This window comes from Acomys minous, assembly GCF_964271855.1.
Source record: "Acomys minous genome assembly, chromosome: 15".
Lineage (NCBI taxonomy): Eukaryota > Metazoa > Chordata > Mammalia > Rodentia > Muridae > Acomys > Acomys minous.
Window position 1 is genome coordinate 25,184,501 of NC_140497.1, and position 27,184 is coordinate 25,211,684.

The following is a 27,184-nucleotide window of genomic DNA, read 5'->3' on the forward strand; positions in this document are numbered from 1 at the left end:
GCTGTGAGCTGCCACGTGGGTGCTGGAAACTGAACCCAGGCCCTCTGAGCCATCTTTGCAACCCTTAAGTTATTTATTTATTTTTAAATACACTGCAGTGGTTGGTCCTTAGCTTTTTTTTTTTACTACATTTATTGGGTGTGGGGACACAATATGGAAGTAAAAGGGCAATCACTTCACCATGTGGATCCTAGGGATTAAATTCAGGTCCTGAGGCTTGATGACAAGTGTCTGTACCCACTAAGCCATCTCATCAGCTCCTGTTGTTGGCTATTCCCCTAAGCAACAACATTTTTCATTCTTTAGTAAAATATATACTAAAGAAATAAATTTAAACAATTACTCTTCAGTTTTAGAGCTCTGATTACATCATGGGACTTAAGTGATGAGGGGTAAGAACACAGCTCGTTTGGCAGACTGCATACCTACCATTCACAATACCCTGGGTTTGATTCCCAGCATTATACAAAACCAAGCCTATAATGACATGCCTGTAACCGATGCACTTTGAAAGAAGAGGCAAAAGATCTGAAGTTCAAGGTCATCCTTGGCTATAGTTAGCTCAAGGCCAACTTGAGCTGTGTAAGACTGTCTCAAAACAAACAAAAACAGGAACAGAAGCCAAGGGTGTTTTTTTTTCTTTTTTAACTGAAATATACAATACATCCTTGATTATATATAGCCATAGTTTCCTCAGCATAAGTGCATATATAATAGTGTAATGTTATACAATAGCATTCATTTTTTATGATAGCATAAATTATACCATTAAAAACTATGAAAACAAAAAAAAATTCATTCAAGTTGTTTTACTTACTAAGGCATTAAAAATAGTGAAGCTGGTGGGAAGACTGAGTATCAGTATTATGTTAGGGTTTTTTTTTTTAAAGCCATCAAGAGTTGATATATCACTAGCAGTAAACATAAGAATTCAAGTAACGACTGCTAATGTATATAATAATGTGGCTTGTTGAATTTAAATTAGAATTAAGGGCTAGGCATTTTCAATTTTGAGCAATGGCTAACTCACTTGGTGGTAAGCAATGAAAGTAATGAGATTTTAAAACAAAAAACTAAATGCAACTTCAAGTGATCCAGTAGCTCCTGACACAGCCCAAGAATTAATGGAGGGAACTTGAAGGCAAAGGGGACCCAGAGTAGGATTCAAGGGGGGTGCACTGTTCTGAAGTCAAGTACTGACTCAGGAAGATAAAAACTGTCTTTCCTAGGTCTCATGGAGCAAAACAGCAGCAAGCAAAGCCCAGAACCCACCCCAAATTAGTAACTATAAAGAATATCCTCCCCATATCATGAGAGGCTTGTGCCTCAGGATGAGGAAATGTGGGTGTGAACCAGACCTAGGGCACCTGAGGCTCAAAAACAGGCTAGAATATGTCAGAGGAGAGGAGCGCTGAGAGAAATGTTCCTGGCCTGCAGAGAGTACAAGGTGCCACATCTCCACAACACACCTGCTACAGCTACCAAAGCAGCTGAGTGACTGTCTAGGCCAGGTTGGGGAGGGTGTGTCTACAAGGTCAAAATTCTTTTCTTTTTTTAATGATTAAAAAAAGAGTTATTTATGTACATGAGTGTTGTCTTCCACACACACCAGAAGAGAGCATCAGAACCCATTACAGATGGTTGTGAGCCACCATGTGGTTACTGGGAATTGAACTCAGGACCTCTGGAAGAGCAGCCAGTGTTCTTAACCACTGAGCCATCTCTCCAGCCCCCTTTCTTAATTAAAATATGATTTCTTTAGTTCACTGTACTACCACCTGCACTAGTACAATGAAGGAGGCACCTGGTAAGTCAGCACATGATGAGGTAAGTCACCAAAGCATACCAATGATCACAAACTCTCCCTTACTTAGGATCAAAGGGACAAGCACTTTTAAAGTTCTTAACAAAGACGCAAAAATTAGTAATTTTGTTAAATCTTTATTCATAGATTAATTTTTAAAATAGTATTTAAGGAATTGGAAAGTAGACACTATGTACTGCAAATCAATGTATACTGGTTGTTTCAAGAAAGAAGCATTTGGCTTTGGGGGGAAAACGTGCTTAAGCTGAACTAACCACTTTTTGCCATTTTCACTAAGATGGTTAAAAAAAAAAAAACTATGTATTCAAACTTGTGTATTGGGCAAACATACTTTTTAACTACTAGTGACAAGATGCAAACCATCAAGGGAAAAAAAACCTAGGTTTGTGATATTTACCCCTCTGAATATCAACTTCCATTCATATTCATCCTGCTGACAACAGTATAAAATAAACTTTTTTACATTAATGAACGATGTCAATGTGTTATTTTACCTTACAAACTCAACCAATACCTTTGAAGATAATGGAAACTATTACAAAAGTCATACAAAGGTAGAGCAATTTTCCAAAGTGAAAGATAACCAGTGGATTGTAAGGTTACACAATAAACAACTCCTTGATATGGAGTCAGATTCTCTACATTGCAATTAACCATTAACAACTAGGAGCTCCCACTGGTGCTGCTGAGATGCACTCACGGATAAAGAGCAGTTGTTGCTCATGCAGACAGCACCATTCCTAGCACTTATGGACTAGAATCTGATACTCTCTTCTGACCCCATGAGCACCAGGGTGTGTGTGTGATGTGTGTGCGCATTAATACCCATACACATAAAATAAATATTTAAAAAGTTTTAAATTTAAAGAGAGAGGGGGAGGGTAGGGAGAGGGAGGAGAGAAACCACCACGGTCAGGCTGGGGTAGCTCAGTGGTGGAAGGCTTGTGTGCCTAATATGTGAGGTCCTAAGTTCAAACCCTAGAATCAAAAAGAAATTAAGAACCACTTATCTGTAGTTGTTTGTAGAGGTTACTAATACACAAACTATAAATCTGAATGTTCATCATGTACTTCAACCAAACGTACACTTCAGAAAAGACTACACACGGAAGCAGGTGTGAAAATCTAGGTATCTAAGTCAGATCTTACCTTACACAGCTTTGCATAAGTAGAAAACAATTCCATCCTACATCTTTTGTTTTGCACAACTTGTTTTCATAAAACCATGTAACAGTCTATTATTTGCTAAACAAATTCATAACAGTTTTTGGTATTGACTTACTACAATATATTTGGCCCAACATAAAAGTTTTCTAAAATGCTGAAGGATATTTTGAAACTACAATGAGACTAAAAGGTATAATGTCTGCTCTTGAATAAACGAAAGCCTAGATGTATACTCGAGCGAACACAGGCAAAGTAGCAGAGGGGCCATGGACTTTACCCTAACCCTAACCCTCAGACTTTACCCACATCTGAATTATCAACAGCCAGCACTCAGAACAACTCCCCAAACTTCAGGCAGGCTATACACATACAGAAAAAGGACAAAGTAACCTCATTGAAAGAGGCAGGAAGAATCACTGGACCTCACTGCCATGATGGACAGGATTTAGTAAAAATTTAGGGACAATAATTATATAAGCATAAGTAAGTTCAAAGAACTAAAGAGAACTAATGCTTTAGGAAGTGAAAACATACAGACTAAAACCCAAACAGGAAATTACAGAGCTGAAAAGCTAAAGGACTCTGACTTCAAGACTCAGTACTAATGCTACGTGTAATCAGATGGCACTGGAATAACAAGAAGCAGGTCAAAGACACCCCAGAAACAGACAAATATATAAAGTCAATCCATTTTTCAACAAAAAAGATAACATGGTTATGGTAGTCTGAATGGAATGAATAGTCCGCATAAGCTCATATTTTAATGCTTAGTCACTGGGGAGTGGAGTTGTTTGGGAAGGACTAGGAGAGGGGGTCTTGTTGGAGTAGGGGTGTCACTAGGGGCTTTACGGTCTCCAAAGCCTCCTGTCAGTCTGTCTCTTCCCACCTCTCCTCTCCTCTCCCCTTCCCTTCTCCCTCTTCTTCTGTCTATCTGTCTGTCTCTCTCTGCCTGGTGATTAGGATGTAGCTCTCAGCTACTGCTCCAGTGCCATTTGCACATGCTTGCTTGCCTGCCTGCTGACACACTCCCAGCCATGATGCTAACGGTCTAACCTTCTGAAGCTGTAAACAAGCTCCCAATTAAATACTTTCTTCTGTCAGCTGCCTTGGTCACGGTGTCTTCACAGCAGTAGAAGAGTAATTCACAATAGACAATGATGCACTTCTGGAAAAATGGTCTATTCAACAAATTATGCTGGAACAGAAAAGTAATTTATAATTTCAAATATAGATCAATAGAAAAAATACATCAATTATTGAAAAGAAATGGTGAGAAGAAAGGGAAAAGTACCAAAAACTTCCTTGAGTAGTGAAAATATTCATTTTGATCATAGTGGTAGTTCCAGATGTGAAACTACCTCTGGTGTTATTGTTTGTCACTACAACAACAACAACAACATGTATGTACTTAAAATATTCATTTTATTACACTAAGAATGAATGTTGCTTTTATTTATATTCAATAAACTTATGCCTTCTGAGAGTTCAACTAGATTAGAAACACTTGAAAATTATTGAAATGAAAAAATGGACACAACAGGGGAAAGAAGCTAACCGAGTGGACTCGGACAGACTCACAAGTTCTACTGTGCTATGAACCACCTAAAGCAAAACCAAACCAAACACAAACCCTAATGTCAGCTAATGTCTGATCACCAACAGAAGCAACTGGTGCATTCAAGAAGTCTCCAAATGATAAATGCATTTATCATGTGGAAAACCAAGAACTGTCACACAGACCTCAGGAACAATGCCTACAAAGTAGCTGACAACTCACCAGAAACCATGCAAAGCTGACAAATGAACAGAATATAAACTACATTTAAGTAATTTCTGTCAGCCCACCTTAATATAGATCTTCTCTTCTGTATCATTGTTCCGACAGCTACACAAACCATTCACTTTTATTAATGTTTATCATTTATTTGTCTGTGTATGTGCTTTGTGTTTGCGAATGTGCACGTGCCATGGCCGAATGCTTGTGGAGGTTCGAGGGCAATTCTTTCTTCCATGGGGGTTTTGGAGATAAATTTGGGTTGTCAGACTTGGCAGCAAGAGCCTTTAGCCACTGAGGCATTTTGCTGATTTAAATTCTTTAGTCACAGGAGATAAACACTGTGTATACCAGATTAAATTTGAGGACCAAGAGAAGTAATCAGCTCTGCTCTCTCAACATACTCATGTTCATTAATATGCAAGCTTCTCTGGAGAACGTAAGATAAACACTTCTTTGATGCTCAATGGTGTCTTCTGCACTGAGTGATTAGCAACATTCAATGGGTAAAGTAAGCTGCTTTCATCTTAATTAACACCCTTTGCAGGAACCTGAGAATGGAGGAACTCTGCACAATGCAGAGCCTAATCTGACCCACTTTAAAGCTCTTCCAAAATGGAGGTGAAAGGGCAAATATTCTAATATAGTGAGTAGGAAGCTAGGCTGGGTTTCCAGAAAGAGTTTTAAACTAATGGGTAGGTTTTCGCTTGGTCACTTTACTCATAAAGCAACTTCCCAATATTCTTGAGATATGCTATCCCATATGGTTGCCTCCAGCTCACATGACCAGCATTCCTGAAATGTGCTAGAGAGACTGATGATCCAAACTGTTGCATTTAATTTTGGTCAACTTAAACTTGGCACAGTTACCAACAAGTATTTCACATGCTTGTAATACCTTAAGCATGTGAAATGACTTTCTGCACAACACATTTTGTGAAATCTAAATACAGGCTAAGAATTACTCACGAAGCTGGGTGTGGGGGTACACACCAATCATTCCAGCATCTGGGAGGCTGAGGCCGGAGGATTACCACTGAGTTTGAGAATAGTCAAGGCTACAAAATGATAATCAGGCCTGCCAAAATTATACAATAAAGCCTTATCTTTAAAAACAAACAAAAACCATGTATGTATATATGCTTTAAGTATAGATTTCAGAACTCTCATTGAAAAAAAAATGTTCTATTAACATTTCATACAGAATTAGTACTTCATATATATTGTATTTAATGAAAAGTATCAGTGAATTTATATCACCTACTTCTTTTGAATACGGCTAGTAGAAAAAGTTTGCCTTCATGTGTGCAGCATTGTATTTCTATTGGCTACTTAGTGCTACTTAGAACAGAGGTTTCACTACTCTGAATCTACTAACACCCAGAGCAGATATTCCATCTGTAAGGTAATGGCTCTGTTATATTGCTTACTTTGCATGCATCCTCTTGGGCTCACAGATAAACACGGAAACTGCAGGTAATCTGAGTGTCAACCACACATCTTCTGACCCCTTGAACATGAGAGAATGGGAAGCTGTCATCACTTCCACTGGAAGGGAGATGGGAGCCTTCTGCTTTTCTCTCACCTGGTTCTTCAGGCTCCCTGGACTTGGGAGCCTGGCCCTCTTTCTTTCAGTGCTATCATCCTTTTTTGTGTGTAGACAGGACAAGAGGGGCTGACAACTTGAATTTAGCTTTCACTTAGCTGCGTTCAGTTTCCTGGATCTTTGGGGAACTAGTTAGTACTTACTTCATCTTAATGGTCTGGCTCTAGGTACATAACAGCAGAGAGCTATCCTATACCTTCTAAGATGTCTAACAATAAGTCTGACCTAGGCCGCTAGGTATCAGTAGCGATACCTGACTGTGACACCTGAAACTATTTCTGTGTACTGCTACAACAACGAACTCACCCTGACTGACAGGCTCTCTTTTCTCTTCAGACCCAGACTCCTCTAATACACAGATAAAAAGTGGAACACATCTGCAAACAGTTTTATATGCCAGCTACTATACTATTCTTAGGTTTAAAACATTAAAAAAAAAAACACAAGTAAATAGCAAAACAGTAAAGTAAAATTATTAACAGTCTATTACTTTATATTTGAGTGCCAACTTTCTCAGAGCTATTTTATTACAAGGAGTAGAAGTTATTTTAATAAGATTTCATAAAGTACAGAGCAAGTCATCAAAAAGAAAAGCAGAAGTGTGCCTGTCCTAGGTAGGGTTATTATTGCTGTGATGAGATGCCATGACCAAAGCAAGTTGGGGAAGAAAGTTCAAAACTGATGCTAGCATGATGTGATAGATACACACAGCAGGTCGTGCGCTCACTAGCATGGTGTGATACACACAGCAGGTCGTGCGCTCACTAGCATGGTGTGATAGATACACACAGCAGGTCGTGCGCTCACTAGCATGATGTGATAGACACACACAGCAGGTCGTGCGCTCACTAGCATGATGTGATAGACACACACAGCAGGTCGTGCGCTCACTAGCATGATGTGATAGACACACACAGCAGGTCGTGCGCTCACTAGCATGGTGTGATAGACACACACAGCAGGTCGTGCGCTCACTAGCATGGTGTGATAGACACACACAGCAGGTCGTGCACTCACTAGCATGGTGTGATAGACACACACAGCAGGTCGTGCGCTCAATAGCATGATGTGATAGACACACACAGCAGGTCGTGTGCTCACTAGCATGATGTGATAGACACACACAGCAAGTCGTGTGCTCACTAGCATGATGTGATAGACACACACAGCAGGTCATGCGCTCACTAACATGGTGTGATAGACACACACAGCAGGTCATGCGCTCACTAACATGGTGTGATAGACACACACAGCAGGTCGTGCGCTCACTAACATGGTGTGACTGACACACACAGCAGGTCGTGCGTTCACTAACGAGGACCTTCTACTTTATACAGCAGCCCACTGTTTTCTGTACTTATGACAAATGTTTTAATGTTCATTACAGATGTGTTTTTAAAAAAAGATTTATTTATTATGTGTAGTGCTTTGCCGGCGTGCACACCTGCAGGCCAGAAGAGGGCACGAGATTTCATTACAGATGGTTGTAAGCCACCATGTGGTTGCTGGGAAATTGAACCCAGGACCTCTGAAAAAGCAGCCAGTGCTCTTAACCAGTCATCTCTCCAGCTCACAATTATGTGTTTTTAATAAAGAGAGCAGTGATATTTTTCCTCAAACAAAAACTATCTTCATCCATGCTGCTTTAGTATGCTTGCCAAAACAACATATTTATAAAACATAAAAATTAAAGAGTTCTTCCTATCAGGTAACTAACATAGGTAAAGTATTAAACAAATGAGAGCACTGTAAAATGAGTCTAATTTAGATTCCAGAATAAATAATGCAAAGACTCTAGAAACAAGCCTTAAATTATGAAATAGTCATGAGGCAACTATTGTGTAAAGTTTCAGGGTTTCAGTTATGCCTCTAAAAGTCTTTAATTTAAAAACCAAAAACCAAAAACAAAACAAAAAGAAAAACAAAAAACCTTCAAGATTCTGCTAACATCTACCAGACTTCTGATAAATTACTTTACCCTAGTGAACTATTTACCTTCCTTTGTTTTATCACATAAATATCTATATATAACATTTTCCTTTGTACCTCAATGCTCAAAAATTGGGTTCAACTGGAAAAGAAAATTAAATTTATATACTAGAAGTCTCCTGTTTGTGATTTAATGAATTAATTGCATCTCTTTCAGCGTTATGGTCATACATTAGCATGCGATTTTATGATTAAAAAGGTGTTACTATGTGTCCCAGGCTGTATAAATTCTGGTTAGTTATAAACTAGGTTTCATACTTAATATTAAAGTCAGTGCCCCCAAATCTCCTACCTACCCTATCATTTTATAAGAGCATAAGCTAAGATTACCCTCGATTTGCAACCCAAGCTTTCTTTTCCATGTGAGTTCTAAAAGGCCAGTTTCCACATCTGCCTTCAATACTACTCTGTTCCAATTATATCCAATGTCCTCCTCCTTAGAACCCATCAACAATTAAATGCTTGAAATTAGAATTCTGAAAAGCATCATGGTTTCTCTTGTTCCGAGTACCCATACACATGAATATTCTCTCAGAAGACCACACTCAAAACTCCATATATGCACAGAAAGTGTGTGCCCTCATTATTTAACCAAACTCCACGGGGTGACAACAACAAATTAAGAAAATTTCAGCCTTGATCTAAAATAAATTTAGATTTTGACCGACAGTGGAAATATTCTGTATGTGTACACACACACACACACACACACACACACACACACACACACACACACTCTCTCACTATCATCTGTGGGAATAAACTATTAACAGTCACACTGAGGCTAAAATTCTTAAGTCTGGACCCTATTTAAGGTGAAGCCTAGCCTGTGTCCAACTAGGAAAAGGCTGGCAGTCTTAAGTGAGCAAGTACTACAAGAGTCCATATTTTTTATGCCTACAATACAAAGATCATACTTGGCTTTCTAGTTTAGTGAGGACTAAAATCCTTTGTCTCCAACTAGAGCAGCCCCTGAAATCCCAGGTAAAGGAAGGAAACAGCTCTAATGTTCTGAAGCTCTAGGTAACATAACGGAATGCAAGGCAGCAATGCCTAACGAGAGTCACCTGTCTCAAATGCCATTTCATACCACACCAATCTGAAGCCACACAGTTCACCGACACGTTATTGTGAATTATCATGGCCAGTCTATTCTAAAGACACAGAAATGGGTAATTCTTTTAACAGATAAATTTCAACATTAACTGAAGACCAACATCATTAAAAAACGTGTTTTATTTAGCGTTCTTTTCCTCTTAATTTAAGCATTTCATTATATCTCTTATAATACTAGGAGTTCAAACTAGTGCTTCCTACGAATTCTAACAACAATGAACAAATACAAACCTACGAGAGGGGTGAATGTCACCATTATCTAGAAGGCATACTACAGCGGTACCAAATTAATCAGCTCAATGAATAAACACCCTCATCTTCTTGAAAGCATCTGGACACCCAATAGGCAAGATGCTAAGTGTCAGTTATTCTGTCACAGGAGAAAATAATGGCACCATCTTCACTGTTCTCTTTTTTTAAGGGCACGGTATGGAATTGTTCCAACTAAAGTATCCAATAATGTTACACTAAAATTTAAAACATCCAAGTTCACTGTTTATGTGGGAAACTGATGCTAAAAATGAAGATGAAACTTGTTCTGAAGGGGGGTGGAGAGAGAGAGAGAGAGAGAGAGAGAGAGAGAGAGAGAGAGAGAGAGAGAGAGAGAGAGAGAGAGTGTGAGAGAGAGTAATGAAACAAAATGAATGGAATCAAATTCCCAAAGTTGGGCTGGAAATGGCTCCATGGTGAACTCTGCTCTGCAGAGCGCCTGAGTCCAGGCCCTGGACCCCATCAGGCAGTTCACACTGCCTATAGCTACCTCCAGGGGATCCATCCAATGCTCTCTTCTGGCCTCCATGGTATCTGTACTCAAGTACGTATACCCACAGAGACACTTAATAAAAAAATAAAATAAAATCTAAATAATTCTCAAAGCCTTGTTAAATTTTCAACTTAATTTTTCCAAGAAGCATGGAAGCAAAAGGTAACGAATGTTCTTCGTATCTCATTTATAGATGACACATGGACAGATAATGTGACAGACTAAATCAGGAGCCCAGGAGCTGAAGCTGCTGTGGCTCTCATTAAGAAGCTACAGCTTTCCAGGCCATTAGCCCAGCATGATTAAGGTCTACTAAGACACTTAATGAAAGTGATACTCTGTAAGGCAAGGCTTGTAACGTCCTGCTTGCTTCCCTATTCCACCTGAGAACTGTTAATGAGATTACAGGTGTACATGCATATCAAGTAGATATACAAGCCAAACATTTATAGACAATTACAAAGACACTGACTATAAAATAATTACTATGCATATAGTCTTACCTTTTATTAAAGAAGAAATCAAAGTTGCATACTAATTAGAAGCAAATGCTTGTTTATATCATTATATAAAGGATTAAATTTTGCCTGGTGGTGTGTAGTAACCCCACCACTCAGGAGGTAGAATTAAGATCAAGCACTCAAGGTCATCTCCCACTAGATAGCAAATTCAAGGCTAGAGACCCGAACGAACACACACACACACACACACACACACACACACACACACACACACACACACACACGCACGTTCGAGCACACAAACACACTTTATTTAATATCTGATACAAGATGTAGCATACTGTCAACATCTTTCAGAGATGATCAATATTTTGATTTTATAATCATTAATGCTGAGAATGATGCTTAACATAAATATGTAGTACCAAATGGCAAATGACCACTGCAGAAACTGATAGAAATTGTCCTATCACAAAAGAAAAAGAAAAAGAAAAAAAGGCAGCAACTCAGGGTATGAACTTCACCAAAGAAATGTAACAATGGAAGTCATCAATTTATACTACACTCATTTATACAGGAAAAACAAACTTATCTTACTAGATAACAGGTGTATGTGTAAACAAAGTTACAAGAGACCTAGAGAAGAAAATTAATGTAGGAAAGTTACCTAGAAACTTGGTTAGTCACATTTATTCCATGATTCCCAATAGTCAGCCTAGATGCCAATCAATAGTTGAATGGTTAATTGTAGCAAATACACACAATGAAGTTTTAGTCAGCCATAAAGAATGAAATTATGTCATCTGCAAGAAAATGGATGGACATCATCATGTTAACAAAATAAGCGAGACTCAGAAAGACAAATATCTGACCTCTCAGATGCAGAGTCCAGATTAAAAAATATTTTTATACAACACGAAAGCAGATGATAGTCTACACTGTGAGGAAGGAGTCTAAGGCAATGACCAATGTGGTAAGTGTCTTTCTTATATAGGACAGACAGTTAAGTAGATTTATATCCACACGCATCTATATAACATGAAAGCAGAAATGGGACTTTTGGCAGAGGAAGGTGACCAGCAGGAAGAGGGAAGAAGACAAAAGACGGGAACTAGGGGAAAGTATGAATAAAGTAAAATACACACATATAAAAATGTCATAATAAAAACCATTATTCTGTACATTAACTAAAACAAGTAAAAATATTGTTTAAAGTCTGGTTTCAGTTTGGAAGACAAATTATAGTAGACTTTACAAAAAGTTAAGTTAAAATATGAAAAGATGAACACTTAAAAGAAATGAATTTTTATGATTAAAATATAGTCTTAAATAACTTCCCACCAAGAACAGAAGAACTTCAATTCTCAAACCAAGACAGATTTCTATCGTAAGAATATTGTGTCAGCTCTACAGACTATAGCAAATGAGCAACTTTCTCCTTTCTTTCAGAATAAATGGTAGTCAATCTAAATCATGAGTCTAGTGCAGAAGACATAAGTAGAATTGAAAGTGCTTGGCTGAGTACTCTGCAATAGCTCAAGTGAAACCGCTAACTCCACCTCCATAGGCCTTAGGTAATCACGTGATCCATTCGTCTCTACTGCCCGGTCTCAACCTCTCATGTCACAGTGGCAACCCAAGGATTTACTTCAGAGGTAACCGAAGAGGTCCAGTTGCCCTCCTTTGTTTTTTCTTTTGTTGGACAGACACTCTATGAGCCCAGGCTAGCTTCAACTCTATTAGTGTGCAAGGCTGGCCTTGAGCTCCTGATCCTGTCTCCAGGCAAATGCTGGATTTACAGGCATGCACTATCATACCTGGTTAACTGACTGGCCCTTCTTTATAGAAAAGCAGCCACAACCACAAGCCAGAAAATGATCAAAAGCAACACTCAATGGACTTATGCTGTAGTTATTTGAAAAATCAATGCACATAATTTATAGCTGGTGGTAAAATGGCAGAAAATCTAAACAATTTGTATTTGGCAGTAGAATATATTTGTACTTGAGTATAAACATGTGTCTGGTATAATGCAAATTCAAGTTACTTTAAACTCAAAACATAAACTCATCAAGAAATAGAAATTGCTTCATGTCTTTAGCTATAATACAGATGGGGGGAGGGGGGGCTGATGGAGCTATTCTCTTGTGAGATGCTTCATGACACCACATGTACTTCCTGAGTAGAGGATCAAATACACTATCATAATGACAGTGAGATTATGAAAGTGAAGAGGATTGTTGTTAGTCCCTCCCTCCCTGTCATGGAGAACTAGCTATCCCTGAGGCAAGGAGCAAATAAGGTCCAAGCAGAATACGGTGGTAACTCATTACAAAGCATTCACCCATCAGGAGCATCCTTACATTAAACTGCACTAGTTCTAGTTAACAGCCAGGCCCTGGTCCTGGCTACAGCAGGAAAGTAAACACACCCAGTGGGAGGAAGATTGCCTCCTCCTTGAGAGGCCCAGAAGAACTGGAGGGTTAGAGCACACCAGGACTTAAAAACAAGTCTCTGGTGCCATGATCTACATACATTTCTTGCCTCTCCTTACTGTAGGGAGTATGGAAAACTAAATTCCATCAGATTCACTAACAGAAGAAATGGCTTTAAAAACAAGTGGATCTTGATCCTACAACAGCAGACAATGTGGAAAACATAAATCAAAAGAGCATGAAGAAATGAACCTTGATGACTGAAAAGGTTTCAGTAACAAGAGGGCGGAGCCTATTTCCCTAAACACTGTAAGGTTACTTCCAAATAATAATGATGTGTATTTTAGTTTTCTAATTAAACTAAGCCCATCGCATCTGTTAAATATAAAAAAATAAGTCACATAATCCTAGATTTTATGTACAAATAGCCAACTCTTTCATCTTACAAGTCTATCCTACACAAGCTATTACAATGGCAGGACCCTCAATACCAACACTGCTTTCCTGCATCTCTGCTGTACAAGTGAAACTATGATTTTATTTCACTAGAAAACACATGTAATCTATGAGCAATTTACTAAACAGGAAATGACCTATCTTTCATACTAGTAAAACAACAAATATATATTCTACTTATACCTGACTAAACATTAAAAACCTTCCCTTCTTTACAGATACTAGTAAGAAAATGAATAGCAAAGCAGACTGGAAGATGCCCACAACACACACAGCAAATGCCACCACAGCCACAACAACACACACAGCAAATGGCCACCACAGCCACAACAACACACACAGCAAATGGCCACCACAGCCACAACAACACACAGCAAATGGCCACCACAGCCACAACAACACACACAGCAAATGGCCACCACAGCCACAACAACACACAGCAAATGGCCACCACAGCCACAACAACACACCCAGCAAGAATTCTCATACCCCTAAAAAGAAAAAGGAAGAAACAAACAGAACAAAGATATGAACAGACACTTTGCAAAAACATACACAAATGACTAATAAGTTCATGAAAGCCATTCAGTGGGGAGGGAAAGGCCAGCATTTGCAGCCTAACATAGACATATGTATTCTTTCTGCTCAGCAACCATCCAAGGCAGCTAGTGATCCTCCCAGGGATCCATCCAAAAGAGAAACAAACAAAACCCAGACATCCACACCATGACATATGCAATGTTCCCATCAGCCCTGTTCACAACAGCCACCAAAGGGCAATAATCCTATGGCTACCAACTGCCACACCCATTCAGTGGAATATATATAAGAACTACGCATAATATAAACAAGCATTTAGCTAAATGTGCCCAGGAAAAAGAAAGGTGACTCAAATAACTAGAAACATGTATGAATGTTTGTTTGCTACAGTGTTCACATAAACCAAAAGGATAATCAAGGAATGGATGGAAAATGAACAGCCGTGTGTGAAGGAGCAAAGATGGAACCCTTTCCTCACATGATACCCAAATATTAATGTCAAGCCAATCAAATACCTAAATAGTTTTTTAAAGTGTCCTATTCATCAACAACGATACATTGAAAACCACAAAATTTATATGTGGATGGATGAAACATTATAATATTAAGCAAGGCCATACAGCTAAAAACACACTTTGTGTAAGTCTTTTTAAATGCACTCTCAAGATAATACATGTTTTCAGAGAAAACTAAGTCCTTAAATGGGTACTGTCCACATGTAAGTCCCCGAGGGGGCATTACTAGGATATCAAATTTCAAATTCGGTTTTTCACTGATACTCCTATAGGGTATAGTACTACAACTTAGTATGCTGAATTCTTTATATGATAATTTTAGTTACTCAAATATCTAAGTGAATGATTAGGCATAAGGTTAAAGTCAGGTGTGTGGCATGTGCCTACAATCACAGTACTAGAGTCTCTGAGGTGAGAAGACTGCTACAGTTTGAGGCCAGCCTGGGCTATACAGTGAGTACCAGGGCAGCCTGAAATAAATACCAAGACTCCCTCTCAAAACTCCAAAACAGCCGAAACAAGACAAATCCAGGGTTAAATGAAGACCTAGGACTTGTCAATGTGTTTTTAGATATAATACCTAATTGGACACTATATGCAACTAAAAAGACTTTGAACAGATAGCAACTATCTGTAACTTTAATTCTTATCTGCTAGGTAACATAACAGGTTCAGAAATTAAAATACGGCATTTTGGGGCCAACATTCTGTCTTTATTTCCACTAGTAGCTGCAGGGGATTTGTTTCAAGACTTCCTAAAAAAAAAAAAAAAAAAAAAAAACTCATGGATAATAAAAGTTCCTTATAAAAAAGTGGTATTATATTTGCATATAATCTATATCCTACATATTATTTAAATTGTCCATAGATTACTTGTACCTAATACAATGCAAACACTAAGGAAACGTGTTATGATTCAGAAAAGAAGGTAAAGTTATGGTTTAGGAAATTATAAGATAAAAAATTCTACATTTTCAATGAAGAAAATGGACTCTAAAATACCCAATCTTCAGTTAAGTAAATCTATGGATAAGGAAGCTCTAAATACAGAACGCCTACTGTTTATAGAATATCACTTCTTACAGTCAAAAATGTCCAGAAATAACTATAACACATTATATAACATTCCAACAGTCCACACTATTTGTGCAAAAACCCTAACAAAGTAAAAATAAGTAGAGTCTCACTATTTTCACTTGACAAAGCCACCATGCCACAGAAAGTAATCCATTCACTCCAGACAGAAATGCTTCCTAATGGTGATGTGTGAGTAAAGCCCGGGCTCACTAGCTGCTACTTCATGGTCCTCTCCAGCAGATCACAACAGTCCTCAACTACTCTGTGAGTGAAATCTTCTCTGTGGCTGACAACTCTGTACTTTATCAATTGACAATGTAAGAAGCCTGATAGTTAAGTTTACACTGCCCAACTTCATGACTATATATGTATACACATGTGTAAAAAGGACATTATATATAAACTAGACTATAAACCATAATGCTGTTTTAACTTTTCTTCTGAGTAAAGGATCCTACTGCAGTGGATAGTGTATTCAGCTAAATAAATCTGAGCTTATCTGGTGGAATAATCAAAGCTAAGGCATTCGATTTATTTTCTAGACAGCAAATAAAGGACAAAAAGAAAGAAAATATATACTGAAACTTTAACAGAAAAAAAAAATACCAAAAGTTCTATTACATGTTAAAGAATTAACTGAAGATCTGATTTGAGGTAGAAAAAAATGAAAATTACGTTAATTGTTTTTTACTAGTTCATTTAAATAACCAACTTAACTTTATTAAGTGATGTTATCTTTTGCCTAATCTCTTCCTAGAAAGCATACTTAAGAACGTTCATGAGGCCTGTATGTGTTGGTGCATGCCTTAATCCCAGCATTTGGCAGAAGGATCGCTCTGAATTCAAGGCTGTTCTGGGACTCACTATGTAAATTATGTGTTGCTGTTCTTAGCTCTAATTCACTCCTGAAACAGGTAACTCACAAAAAGACCCAGGCCTCTCTGATTTGGACCACTATGACACAATGCCACTGAGTCTGGAAAAAGCCTAACTGTCACAGCTTGAATTTGGGACTCTCAGTCTCTGCATAAACAACAACAACAACAACAATAACAACAACAAATCCCAAGAACTGTTGAATGAACAAAGTAAGCAAGCAAGGAACAGCAGCTTTGTTCCCAACAACCAGTCCCAGGGGGAGTAGAAGCACATCTTTAATCCCAGTATTTGGGATTAAAGTTGGAGGCCAACCTGGACTACATGGGTCCCAGGATAGCTAAAGGTCCAGTTTTTGAAACTCTGTCTCAACTATCCTGTCACACACACTAGTCAGCTTTTCCTCCTTGCCAATAGCTAAGAAGCTGCTTTTATCAAGAGAATTAAAGGCTAATCCATCTCTGCCAACAGTATTCATAAAGTTCCCACTGTCTTCAGGACTTCAATGTTGTGAACAAAGAATCCTTTGCCTATTTTTTCTCCGTGTAGGCATCTTACGCTTTCTAGACAATTCTAGCATACATCTTCCTCAGTGGTCTCAATCTGGTCTGGAATTCACTAAGCTTTTTCAACATCAAGACACATTTTCTTATTATCATTTACTTATTACTGACTTGTTTATCAGCTTTTTTGTCATTTCCTTCTAGAACCCTATCACATGTAAGTTTTTAAAAATGGTATCCACACTCCTAGATGTACCCTCTTCTTCAGGATGTCCGCATGTTAACACATCCTCAATTGCTTCTCCACCTTATTTTCTGGCACAGGTTCTTTCTCTCACTGAACCTGAAATGTTCTGTTTCTCATTAGATGTCTGGCCAGCGGGCATCCTATGACCCCTCCTGTCTCCTTTCTGTCCCCAGCACTAGGATTAGAGAGGCGAGCCCCCATGCCCAGCTTGTATATGGGTGCTGGGAATCTGAACTCAGGTCCCAATGCTTGCATAGCAAGCCAGCTCCCCAGCCCCTGAATGTTTTATTTTTAAACAGATTAGGGTCTTTGTCCCCTAAAGTCTCCTACATTTAATTTTCCTAGAAGGAGAGACGTATATGTGTAGGCACATGCTTATCTGATTTTTAAAAAAGCTATCTTGGACACACACACACACACACACACACACACACACACACACACACACACATACACACACACTTTAAAAATTCAACATTTGCTATGGAACCAGCAAGCTATACCTCTCCAGATCACTCAAGTCTTTAAAAAGGGATCCTGAGACTCCTAAAGCATAAGGGTAGATGGTGCATAAGTAAAAAACATAAAGAAGTGATACATACCAAAGTTTACTTCAAGTTGAAGTAACAAGAAGGTATAGGCCCAACCTCAAAACCCAAAACCCCACAGAGTGGAAGGGAGCTAACTGTCCTTTAGCAGGCACGTCATGGTCTGGCCACTACTAGCACTCAAGCAAATTTTCACTGCTTCAGAGGATTATTTAATATGCACAACTAACTGTATGACCAGAATTCTACCACTACAGATCGGGCCACCCAGCTGAGAGAAGTCATCCCTAGCCAGGAATGGAAAGGAGCATATCTGACCCCACCAATTTCTGTATTCACATGGCATGTGCTCAATAAATACTTATTTTAATTTTCTGAGACTGTACTCTGAAGATGGAGAAATGAACAAGCTCTAAGGAGAGAAAGTGCGTTGATTTCTACAGAACATTTGGGTTGTTATATGCAATAGAAGAATGGCATAAACATTCCAGCGAGCCCCATTACTGTCTCAAGCAGTTCATTTAATTTTACAGGCATTTAAAGTTAAATTTTACAAAATACTCTGCTTATGACAGCTAAAGAACAGCAATGAAAGAAACAGATTAAAGATTGCTCATATGACTTCCTTAACAATAAAAGAGGAAGAGGAAGAGGAGAGGAAGGGAAGAGGAAGACAAAATACCTCACAGAGAGGCTGCTGTTTAGATTCTAACAATGGTAGTACTAGTAGTTCACAGAGGGCAGTGCCCCCACTGAATGTTACCCTGACAAGCACCACCACTGGTCACTTGGTCAGGAGCAGAGTCAGTTGCGTAGATTATTCCTTTCTGCACATCACTGAAACATAGTGACTGTGCTCCTTGAGGAGTCAAGGATATAAAAGCAGAGCCTGTGCTCTCAGCACCTGCCCTGATGTTTTCCTGGGTAGTAGTCATGGGATTTGGCTCTACCCTAAGTCTGTCAACTGTGTTTGCTATTCTACTCACATACAGAGACATAGATTTTAAATCATCAGGGTAGCATTTTAAAAAAATCAACTTTATACACAGCCTCAAAACTACCAACCTCAAATAGAAACTGAAAAAGGACAAGGTTTCCAATGATTTAGTCTAGCTTGCTTCAGAAGAATATTTCAGAATTTAACTATGCTTGAATTCCTGATGTATAACATATGCTACGGGAGGTTTTTCAAAGGGCATATTAAGAGGCTCCCAAACATTTAATATAGAGAAGAGTCTACAGTCATTTGTTTGTTTGTTGAGGCAAGATCTCACTATTACAGCAGGTTGGCTTCAAATTCAAGGGATTCGCTGACCTCTGTCTACCTAATGCAGAGGGATTGAAGGTGTGCACAACCAGGCCAGGCGAGTGCATCTTGAGTCCTGCAGATACTTTAACACCTTGGTCATATTTTGATGAGAGTTTCAAAGGTGCCCCTCCCTTCCTTTCAACTTTTATACTTCACACGAACTTACAGCAAGGGAGGCGATGTGGGCAAAGCCTGCTGAGGACTGCAAGAGCTGATGCTGCAGGGCCCAGTCTTTAAAGGGTCTTGAAGCCCTCCATCTAGATTTTTTTTTCAGCAGAACCAACATTAAAGAAAGCATTTTTAGTATCTATTTTTTGGTACAGACATTAAGAGGGAGAAAGGATTCTAACTTCAAAAAATTAAATAAAAGTAGTGACAAAATGAAAAATTCAGAGAGGTACAAATAGAAAAACAGTGCAGTGGAGACTAGATTGGATGTTTTCAGCAACTAAAAAGAGCATGAGATTCTGTGACCAATGACTAAGAAAACGCCAATGGGCCCACGCTGTCAGGTGCAGCAAGGACAGAGACGCTCAAAGTCTACATTAGGCGAAAACAATGGTCAGGCTCAGCAGCAGTTATCACACAGGAAAAGCAAGGCAGAACTTCGGGATCAGAGCAGCTGCTCTGAGCTGGGTTCAGGCTTCTCAGGGTCCTTGTGTAAAGTGAGCAGCTGGGACATGACTGTATTAGTGCAAGGCCTGGGAGGAAAAGAGACAACCACCTCAGTGCAACAGATGGCAAGGCACTAAAAGGCCAGGCAACGAATCGTGCCAAAAGACGCTAAACTTGACAGAAAACGAACAACTTCAGGAAAACTGACAACATACTAGAGACTAGAACAAATACCCTTGAGGGGATAGTTGTAATCATTTTTAAAGGAAAAATTTAATCAGAACATGTTAAAAATGGACTATATACTTTAGCATAAGAAAATGTTGCGATAAGATGTTGACATCCACAAAGAGACAGGGCCACCATTCTGTCATCAGAAAGGATACAAAGTCTCTGATGGGCTCAATACATTTCAACCATTTCAAGAGTCAAGAAGTAGGTGATACCCCCAGGAGACAAGCACTTGCCTTCTAAGAGGCTTGTTTTAGTAAGTAAAAATGTTAATGCAACAAAGGCAAATCTAAAAATTAGAAGTTACTTAAAATGGTTAGGAAGCTAAATTCTGTCTGTGACTGTTTTCTTTCAGTCCTCATTTGCTGTCTATTATTGTAATAAACATCAAAAGCAACCCTGGAGGAAAGAGTTTATTTCAGTTTACACTTTATCATGAAGGAACTCAGGGCAGGGACTCAAGGCAGGAACTGAAGCAGAGACCGTGGAGGCACACTGCTTACTGGATTGCTCTCCATGGCTTTCTAAGCCTGTTTTCTCATCCAATCCAGGACCAACTGCCCAGGGATGGCACTGCCCATAGCAGGCTGGGCCCTCTCATACATCATTAACTAAGAAGATGCCTCCATAGACTTGCCTATAGGCCAATCTGATAGAAGCATTTCTCAACAGAGGCTCCCTCTTTCTAGCCTGTGATCCTAGCTTGTATCAAGTTGAACAAAGCAAAGTTCTTACATGTGCACTCTGTAATATAGTTCAGCTTTGAACTACTGGACTTGAAACCCATACTCAAGGCTTTCCCGTAGTAATAAACTGATAGGTGTTCAATTTTAGCAAATTAAGGACATCGGTCATAACGTGATGATTTTATCTGAATCAACCTACAATATCCAAATATGTCATCCAATTCAGTAGGAATGTATACTTTACAGCTCTCACTGATGTGAGGTTAAATGCAGGTGTTTAATGCGAGACTTAACACATGTGAAGAAACTAATCAGAATTTACTTCTACACAGGTGACACCGAGTTGCCTCATTGAGGGAGCTAATGCAAATCTTAATCACCTCTGGATCCATCCAGCTCTCTACTTCCCTCTGTGGAAAAGAATTCCTCTAGAAGAAGCCTTTACCTACGCACACCTATGAAGGTTGCCCAGGAGCAGCCTGCAGTTAGCACTGTGCACACGGCGGTGGCGGCAGCACTGCAGCACTAATACTCACCGATGCAGACATCGATCTTCCCTTTAATGGCAGCTTCGTGCAGGGGAGTATAGTTCCAGTTATCTCTGGCATTCGGATCCGCTCCCTGGCACAGCAGCAGACTCACGACCTCAGCATGGCCGAAGGAACAGGCGTTGTGAAGCGGGATGAGGCCGCCGTCGTCCCGGGCGTGGACATTAGCACCCATCTGCAGCAAGTGCTCTACCACATCCTTCCTTCCAAAACCTGGGGAAGAGAGGCAGAAACGTTCCATTCGATAAGTCAAATCTTCAACAATACCACACCTATGCACTGAGGTACTGTACCCTACAGCAAAAAGGGAAAATTAAAGGAAGCAGAAACATTAGCTTCCTTCAAACTGATTCTCCCATTTTGAGAAGTGGAACAAAGGAAAGCTCTCCCCTTGCTGTGGAGTGGCTGGCCCAGAAACCATTCTTAATCCCTTGCTGTGGCAGGCAACTGTGTTAGAAGTACACGTGAATGAGATGACTCCGCACAACAGTGTCGCTGACATGTAACCAAAGTATATACATAAAGCTCCTATGTACTTTATACTTACAAGGTGCTGGCACAAATTTTATAGTTAAGTATGTTAAATTCTGCTGACAACCAAACCAAAGCAAATCACAACACCTCGCACCGGAGAGCACAGGAATGTAACTGAAGCAGGTGGTGACAGTTCCGTTAGGGAGACTCTGCAGCAGCAGAACTAATGACGGCACCAGAACACTATTGGGATTGACAGCCAAACTGCGCATCAGGTGGGTCAACCAAGCCATCTGTGATGGGATTACGAATCTGAGAGAACAAGGTGGAAAAGTGAGACTCGATGCACCTGAAGGTACAGAACCAGACACTGTTAACAATTCTCACAGTTTTCAGCTAGAAAAGGGAAAAGGAGAAGAGCCAGCTAGGACGTGAAGCCGTGTGAAGACTGCACAGTGAGAAGGGCGACGGAATAGCAACAGCAGGCAAAGTCTAACATGAGGGGAATTTAGCGAGACCTAGAGAAAAGGGAAATGGCGACCCATAACAGGAAAGTAACTGTGCTACAATGATAAAGCTACAATGAGCTAAAAGTGGACACTTTTATGAGCATTTAGTAACTTGTGTGGCACTAATTCCATGAGAGTACTTACTTGATCAAATTAGAAACTGGCATCTTAGAAAACTGAAGTGTAGGGAAAGAGCCGTATCCTGCTCCACTTCATGCATACATTGAAGAAATGAGAACCATGGGAAAAAAGATGTGTCTTCTATAGAAATTCACTCATTTTCAGGAAAGCAGGTTGTAAGGAAGTCTCCCCCGCAAAAAAAAAAAAAAAAAAAAAAAAAAAAAAAAAAATTTATTTCTCCTGGACCATCCCTCAAAAGGTAGGCTGAAATGGGGCGGGGATATAAGTCAATTTTATATTAGATTAGTAAAGCTGCTATTGCTACACCATCACCAGGCTATGGTTTGGTTTTGGTTTTTTGAGAAAGGACTGTCTTGGAACTCACTCTGGCCTCAGACTCACAGAGATCCACCTGCCTCTGCTTCCCAAGTGCTGGGATTAAAGACGTGTGGCACCAGGCCATGTTTAGTCTGTTGTTCTTAATCCTGGCACAGCAGGATGGTGGTAGTTGGAGGTTCCATTTAGGCTCATTTCTACCCCTTCCTTCTTTTTAACATCACAACACTATCCTTCCACTGGCACTTTCTGCCCCCTTTAGGAAAGACAAAGGCTCATGGGGAATTTTGAGGGTTGTTTTGTTCCTACTGGGATGAAAAGGGCAATGATGGGTTAGGTGAGGTTAGGAAAGTCAGACCTCTCAGATTCTTCAAGCCATGGTCAGGAGCTTGCAGTTGAGTTAGGGCCTATCAGGTGGTCAAATTCTGTATGCTGGCTAATGTCAACAACAGACATGGGAAGACAGGTCAGGAGGAAACACAGGCAGCTCCAAGTGACACCACTAAACTAGGGCAGAAATTCACTTGGCTCACATGCCACTTAGCAATGGCATGAGAAATGAAAGCCTTTCACTTTGGTGATCTCTGCCCCGGCATTCACTTGCTTATCCTTTTGTGGTTCTAAGAGTGTCTACACCTCTGAGCTTGACACACGATTCCCAGACAAGAGAGAAAGGAGAGGAAGAAAAAGGCTTGTACACACGATGATTAGTATTAAAGCAGTGTTTTCAGATACACACACCTATACATTCCTGGCCAAAAATGTGTCATCTACCCACCTACAAAGACAGACTGAAAAACAAGTCTTTTATAGCTGAGCACACAGCTGTCTCAAGAAAATCAAGTTATCTACTGGTGAAGAATTAGAAGATGAATTCAGGGAGAATAAACAACAGCATCTGCCATGGCTTCGTAAGTCATGGGTAGAAATTTGTTTCATTTTAAGTACCTAGGAACTATTCATAAGAAAAAATCACTTTATGCTATTTGAGTCTTGAAGGTTTTTCAGATACCTGAATTTGGGATTCAGTTTAAATATTAACTTGCCACAAATTAGAATCACCTGAGGAAGGAGCTCACCTGATTGCCTTCACTGAGGTGGGAAGACCCACCTGGTGTACACAGCGCCTTCAGGCAACATCCGAGGGCTGTTTTGTAAATCCTAAAGAAAAGTTCGCATTGCCTTCTATCCCTGGACTGTTTGAGTTGTATCAGATGTATCTCACTGTGGATTGGTTATTAGAAAGAGCTGACGGCCAATATCTAGGGCAGGAAGTGGAAGGCGAGACTTCCAGGCAGAAAAAGGGACTCTGGGAAGAAGAGGAGGCTCTTTTTCCACAGGAGGCATGAGAGGAGACAGACGTGACTGTGAGCCTGGAAGGTATAACTGGCCACATGGCGGATCAGGTCTAGGTGGTCAGGTTAACTTAGAAGAGCTAGCTGAGAGTCGGCCCAGCTAAAGCCTGACTTTAAAATAGTAAAGGTCCCAGTGTCACCAGGGTCTTACACCACACCATGGTGTCTGTCAGACACAGGGATTCCTGGAGCTCCCTGGCCAGCCAGTCTAGAACTAGTGGGCTCCAGGCTCGAGAAAGAGATGCAGTCTCAAATAATAAGGGAGGGTGACTGCTGAGGACACCCAATGTGGACCTTGGCCCTCCATAAGCACACACAGACACACGAGTGCATGTCACAATAAAAATTAAAGAATCAAGGAAAAAAGAACAGAGGCAACTAGTTAGGAAAATTCCTGCTGCACAGTGCAACAGTGGAGACCTGGCATAGATTCATTTAGAAAGCAAGAACAGCTTGGCGCCCAAATTCTAGTTGAGAACCTTGGTCTGTAGACGTTCCACAGACCAAGAAACCACCAGAAACAAAAAAAAAGGTAAGAGACCAGGAGTTTAAAAACAAACTATAGGAAAAATATTTCTTGGGATAGGAAAAAAAAAAAAAAAGATGGTTAGAGTCCAATGCAAAAAAGATTAGCTCACTAGCAGAAGATAATTATCCTGCCTAGGCAGGCAATACACCCGAGGAAGCCTACACTCCTCAACACTGTCAGTGTCCCGCTTGCTTCTGTGAAATATGAAGACAGGATTTCCAGTCCAGCTCCAGCCAAAAGTAGAGGGATAAATCAAGGGAAAATACTGCCAGCAGGCCAGAGAGCCAAGTGCACAATTACACTAAAGGTGACAGCATTTAGAGAAAAACAAAGGCTGAAAAATGCTGAGAACATGCTCAGAACACACTGGGGCACACTCTATCCTAGCATGTCTATTGATATTTTCTACAATCTAGAATGCATACTTCCATCACTCTAACCCGAGCTCCTGAAGAATTCTCCTGGAAGGCTCGAAAATCAGAGCAGAAGGCAAGAACTGAAGAAGAGACAGGAGTGGTGGGGCAGGAAGAGAAGAAGCACTGCAAAAGATGGCAGGCTTCTCACAGCTACCCAGGCTCAGGAGAGCTCGCAGGCTGCCAATGAGAACAGGACACTCCAGCACAGCCTAACAAATTCAACCATTAAAAACTTCTGAGTCTTTCAGAAAGAAAAGCGTTTGGTATTATATGAGTGGCAAAACACAGGGTTCCAGTATGATGTGATGGCTGCTTAAATCTACAGGAACACTGTCATCAGCCCCTGGCACTGTTAAACCATATCAGAAGTGTCTTGGAGCCCACGCAAGGCAGGGTCATCCTTGCCTTGATTTTGCCCTTTCAGCCATTTGTGGAAAACATAGGTGGCAAGTGGGAGAAACCATCAGGAAATTTGGAAATCTAGGGACAGAATTGGGAAGAACACCCTACCAGAGGTGTTGAGGAAAGCTGGCGTTGTCATGATGCTTTCTAGACTGCCACACCTGTGTGAAGGGGACATGTACAATGACTACTACATTTTGGGTGGTGCTGTCTTTGTTCTCAGACCAGTATAAACATGTGGAGGCCTAAGTCTTCAGAGTCACCCCTGGAATCTGCTGTCCAGAAGAGGGGATGCACGCGTCCAATGGAACGGGAACAAGGTGGTGGTGGTGGTGGAAACAGACCTCCGGGGACTGCCATCTTCAGTATCATGTAGGAATTTAAATAGCCAAAATACTAATTCTTTCTTTGTAGTGTGTAAAGGGTTGCTTTTAAAACAAAACCAAACTCTTTGTGTATTTTTAATCAACTCTTTACTCAGAGTCACTCTTTAATGCAGGTCATTCTCCAATTATTATGATGGAAGATTTTTTTAATATACTTAACTGTTGTAGTGACTCACTCCCAGACAAAGCAATAGTCATGATGTCATGGAACCGATAAATGGATTGTTTTTAATAAACGAAGACTGGCAATAAAGCTGTCCCTTCAATTCCAAATATCTGTTATAAGATGGAGCCACTGATAACTCTTTCATGTTTAGAAGCTCCTGTTACTATTCAAAAAATGTTTTTAATCATGCTAATAAACAGTTTTGGAGATTTAAAAAAAAAACAAGAAAATGCATAACAGCTAGGGGAACTAAATGACTCATGCAGCATAGAAACAGTGGCACATACAGCAATCTCAGAAGGGAGAAAAATTGCTGAAGACTTTGAACTCTTTCAGTATTTTTCCGTCTACCTTCCTTTATTTCATCATAGACCTCTCCAATGGTATTCTTCTGGGAGGAAGGAAAAACTAAATGCAATACAATGAATGAATCATAACTAGAAGCAGGGAGAAAGAACACACAGAAAATAACTAACACAATTACCAAAAACAGCTTCATTTTATCATAATGATTAAATTAGTCAACAAGTGGTGCTAAGCAACTGAACCACCTTTAGAATAGTTTAGGAAACAATGTCTTTAAGTCCTTACCTCTCAGTGCAGAGCAAAGGGAACTCTACAGACCACAACAGAAAACAGTGAAAAACAAACTTTAAAGGCAGGAAGTCTAGGGAGTTGGTAAACTAAATAAAAACAGCAACAGATATTTACATCAACTACAAAAAAATGCAAAGACAAAAAAAAATCACAAGTAAATGGCAAAAGGCAGAAAAAAAGATTAATCACACATACACAAGAAGTCTCAATTACTGTCTGAAACCACAGCCAAGTGACTCCCCAGAAATGCAAAATAAAACGTAGATATTATTTATTTGCTTTATTACAACACTGGGCCCGCAAGATGGCCCAGTGGGTAAAAACTCTTGCCACCAAAGCTACACGGTGAAAGGAGAGAACTGACTTCCACAAGACCTCCAACCTCCACACGTGCGCATGGCACAACACCCCACCTGCATAAACAAGTGAGTCTAATAAAAAAATGTAAACGCCAAGAAATGTACTTTAAATGCTGACATTTAGGGCTACACAAAACCATTCCTAAGAGCACTGCTCACAGCAGACACAAACAATACCCAGATGCAGCAGTCACAGCACAGACTGTACACAATGAAAACCAACAGACTGTTGCCCCAAGTCAGCCAAA

General features: G+C 39.9%; 1 protein-coding gene across 2 annotated transcripts in view; it reads right to left on the minus strand.

Moving 5' to 3' along the window:
- TNKS (tankyrase) overlaps positions 1-27,184 on the minus strand; it is a 164,185-nt gene that overhangs the window by 106,782 nt on the left and 30,219 nt on the right. For both annotated transcript variants that reach the window (XM_084760366.1, XM_084760365.1), the window contains exon 2: positions 21,276-21,500. In XM_084760366.1, the coding sequence (XP_084616492.1) occupies positions 21,276-21,462 (187 nt within the window). In that variant the 5' untranslated portion in view covers positions 21,463-21,500. The remainder of the gene's footprint in view (positions 1-21,275; positions 21,501-27,184) is intronic.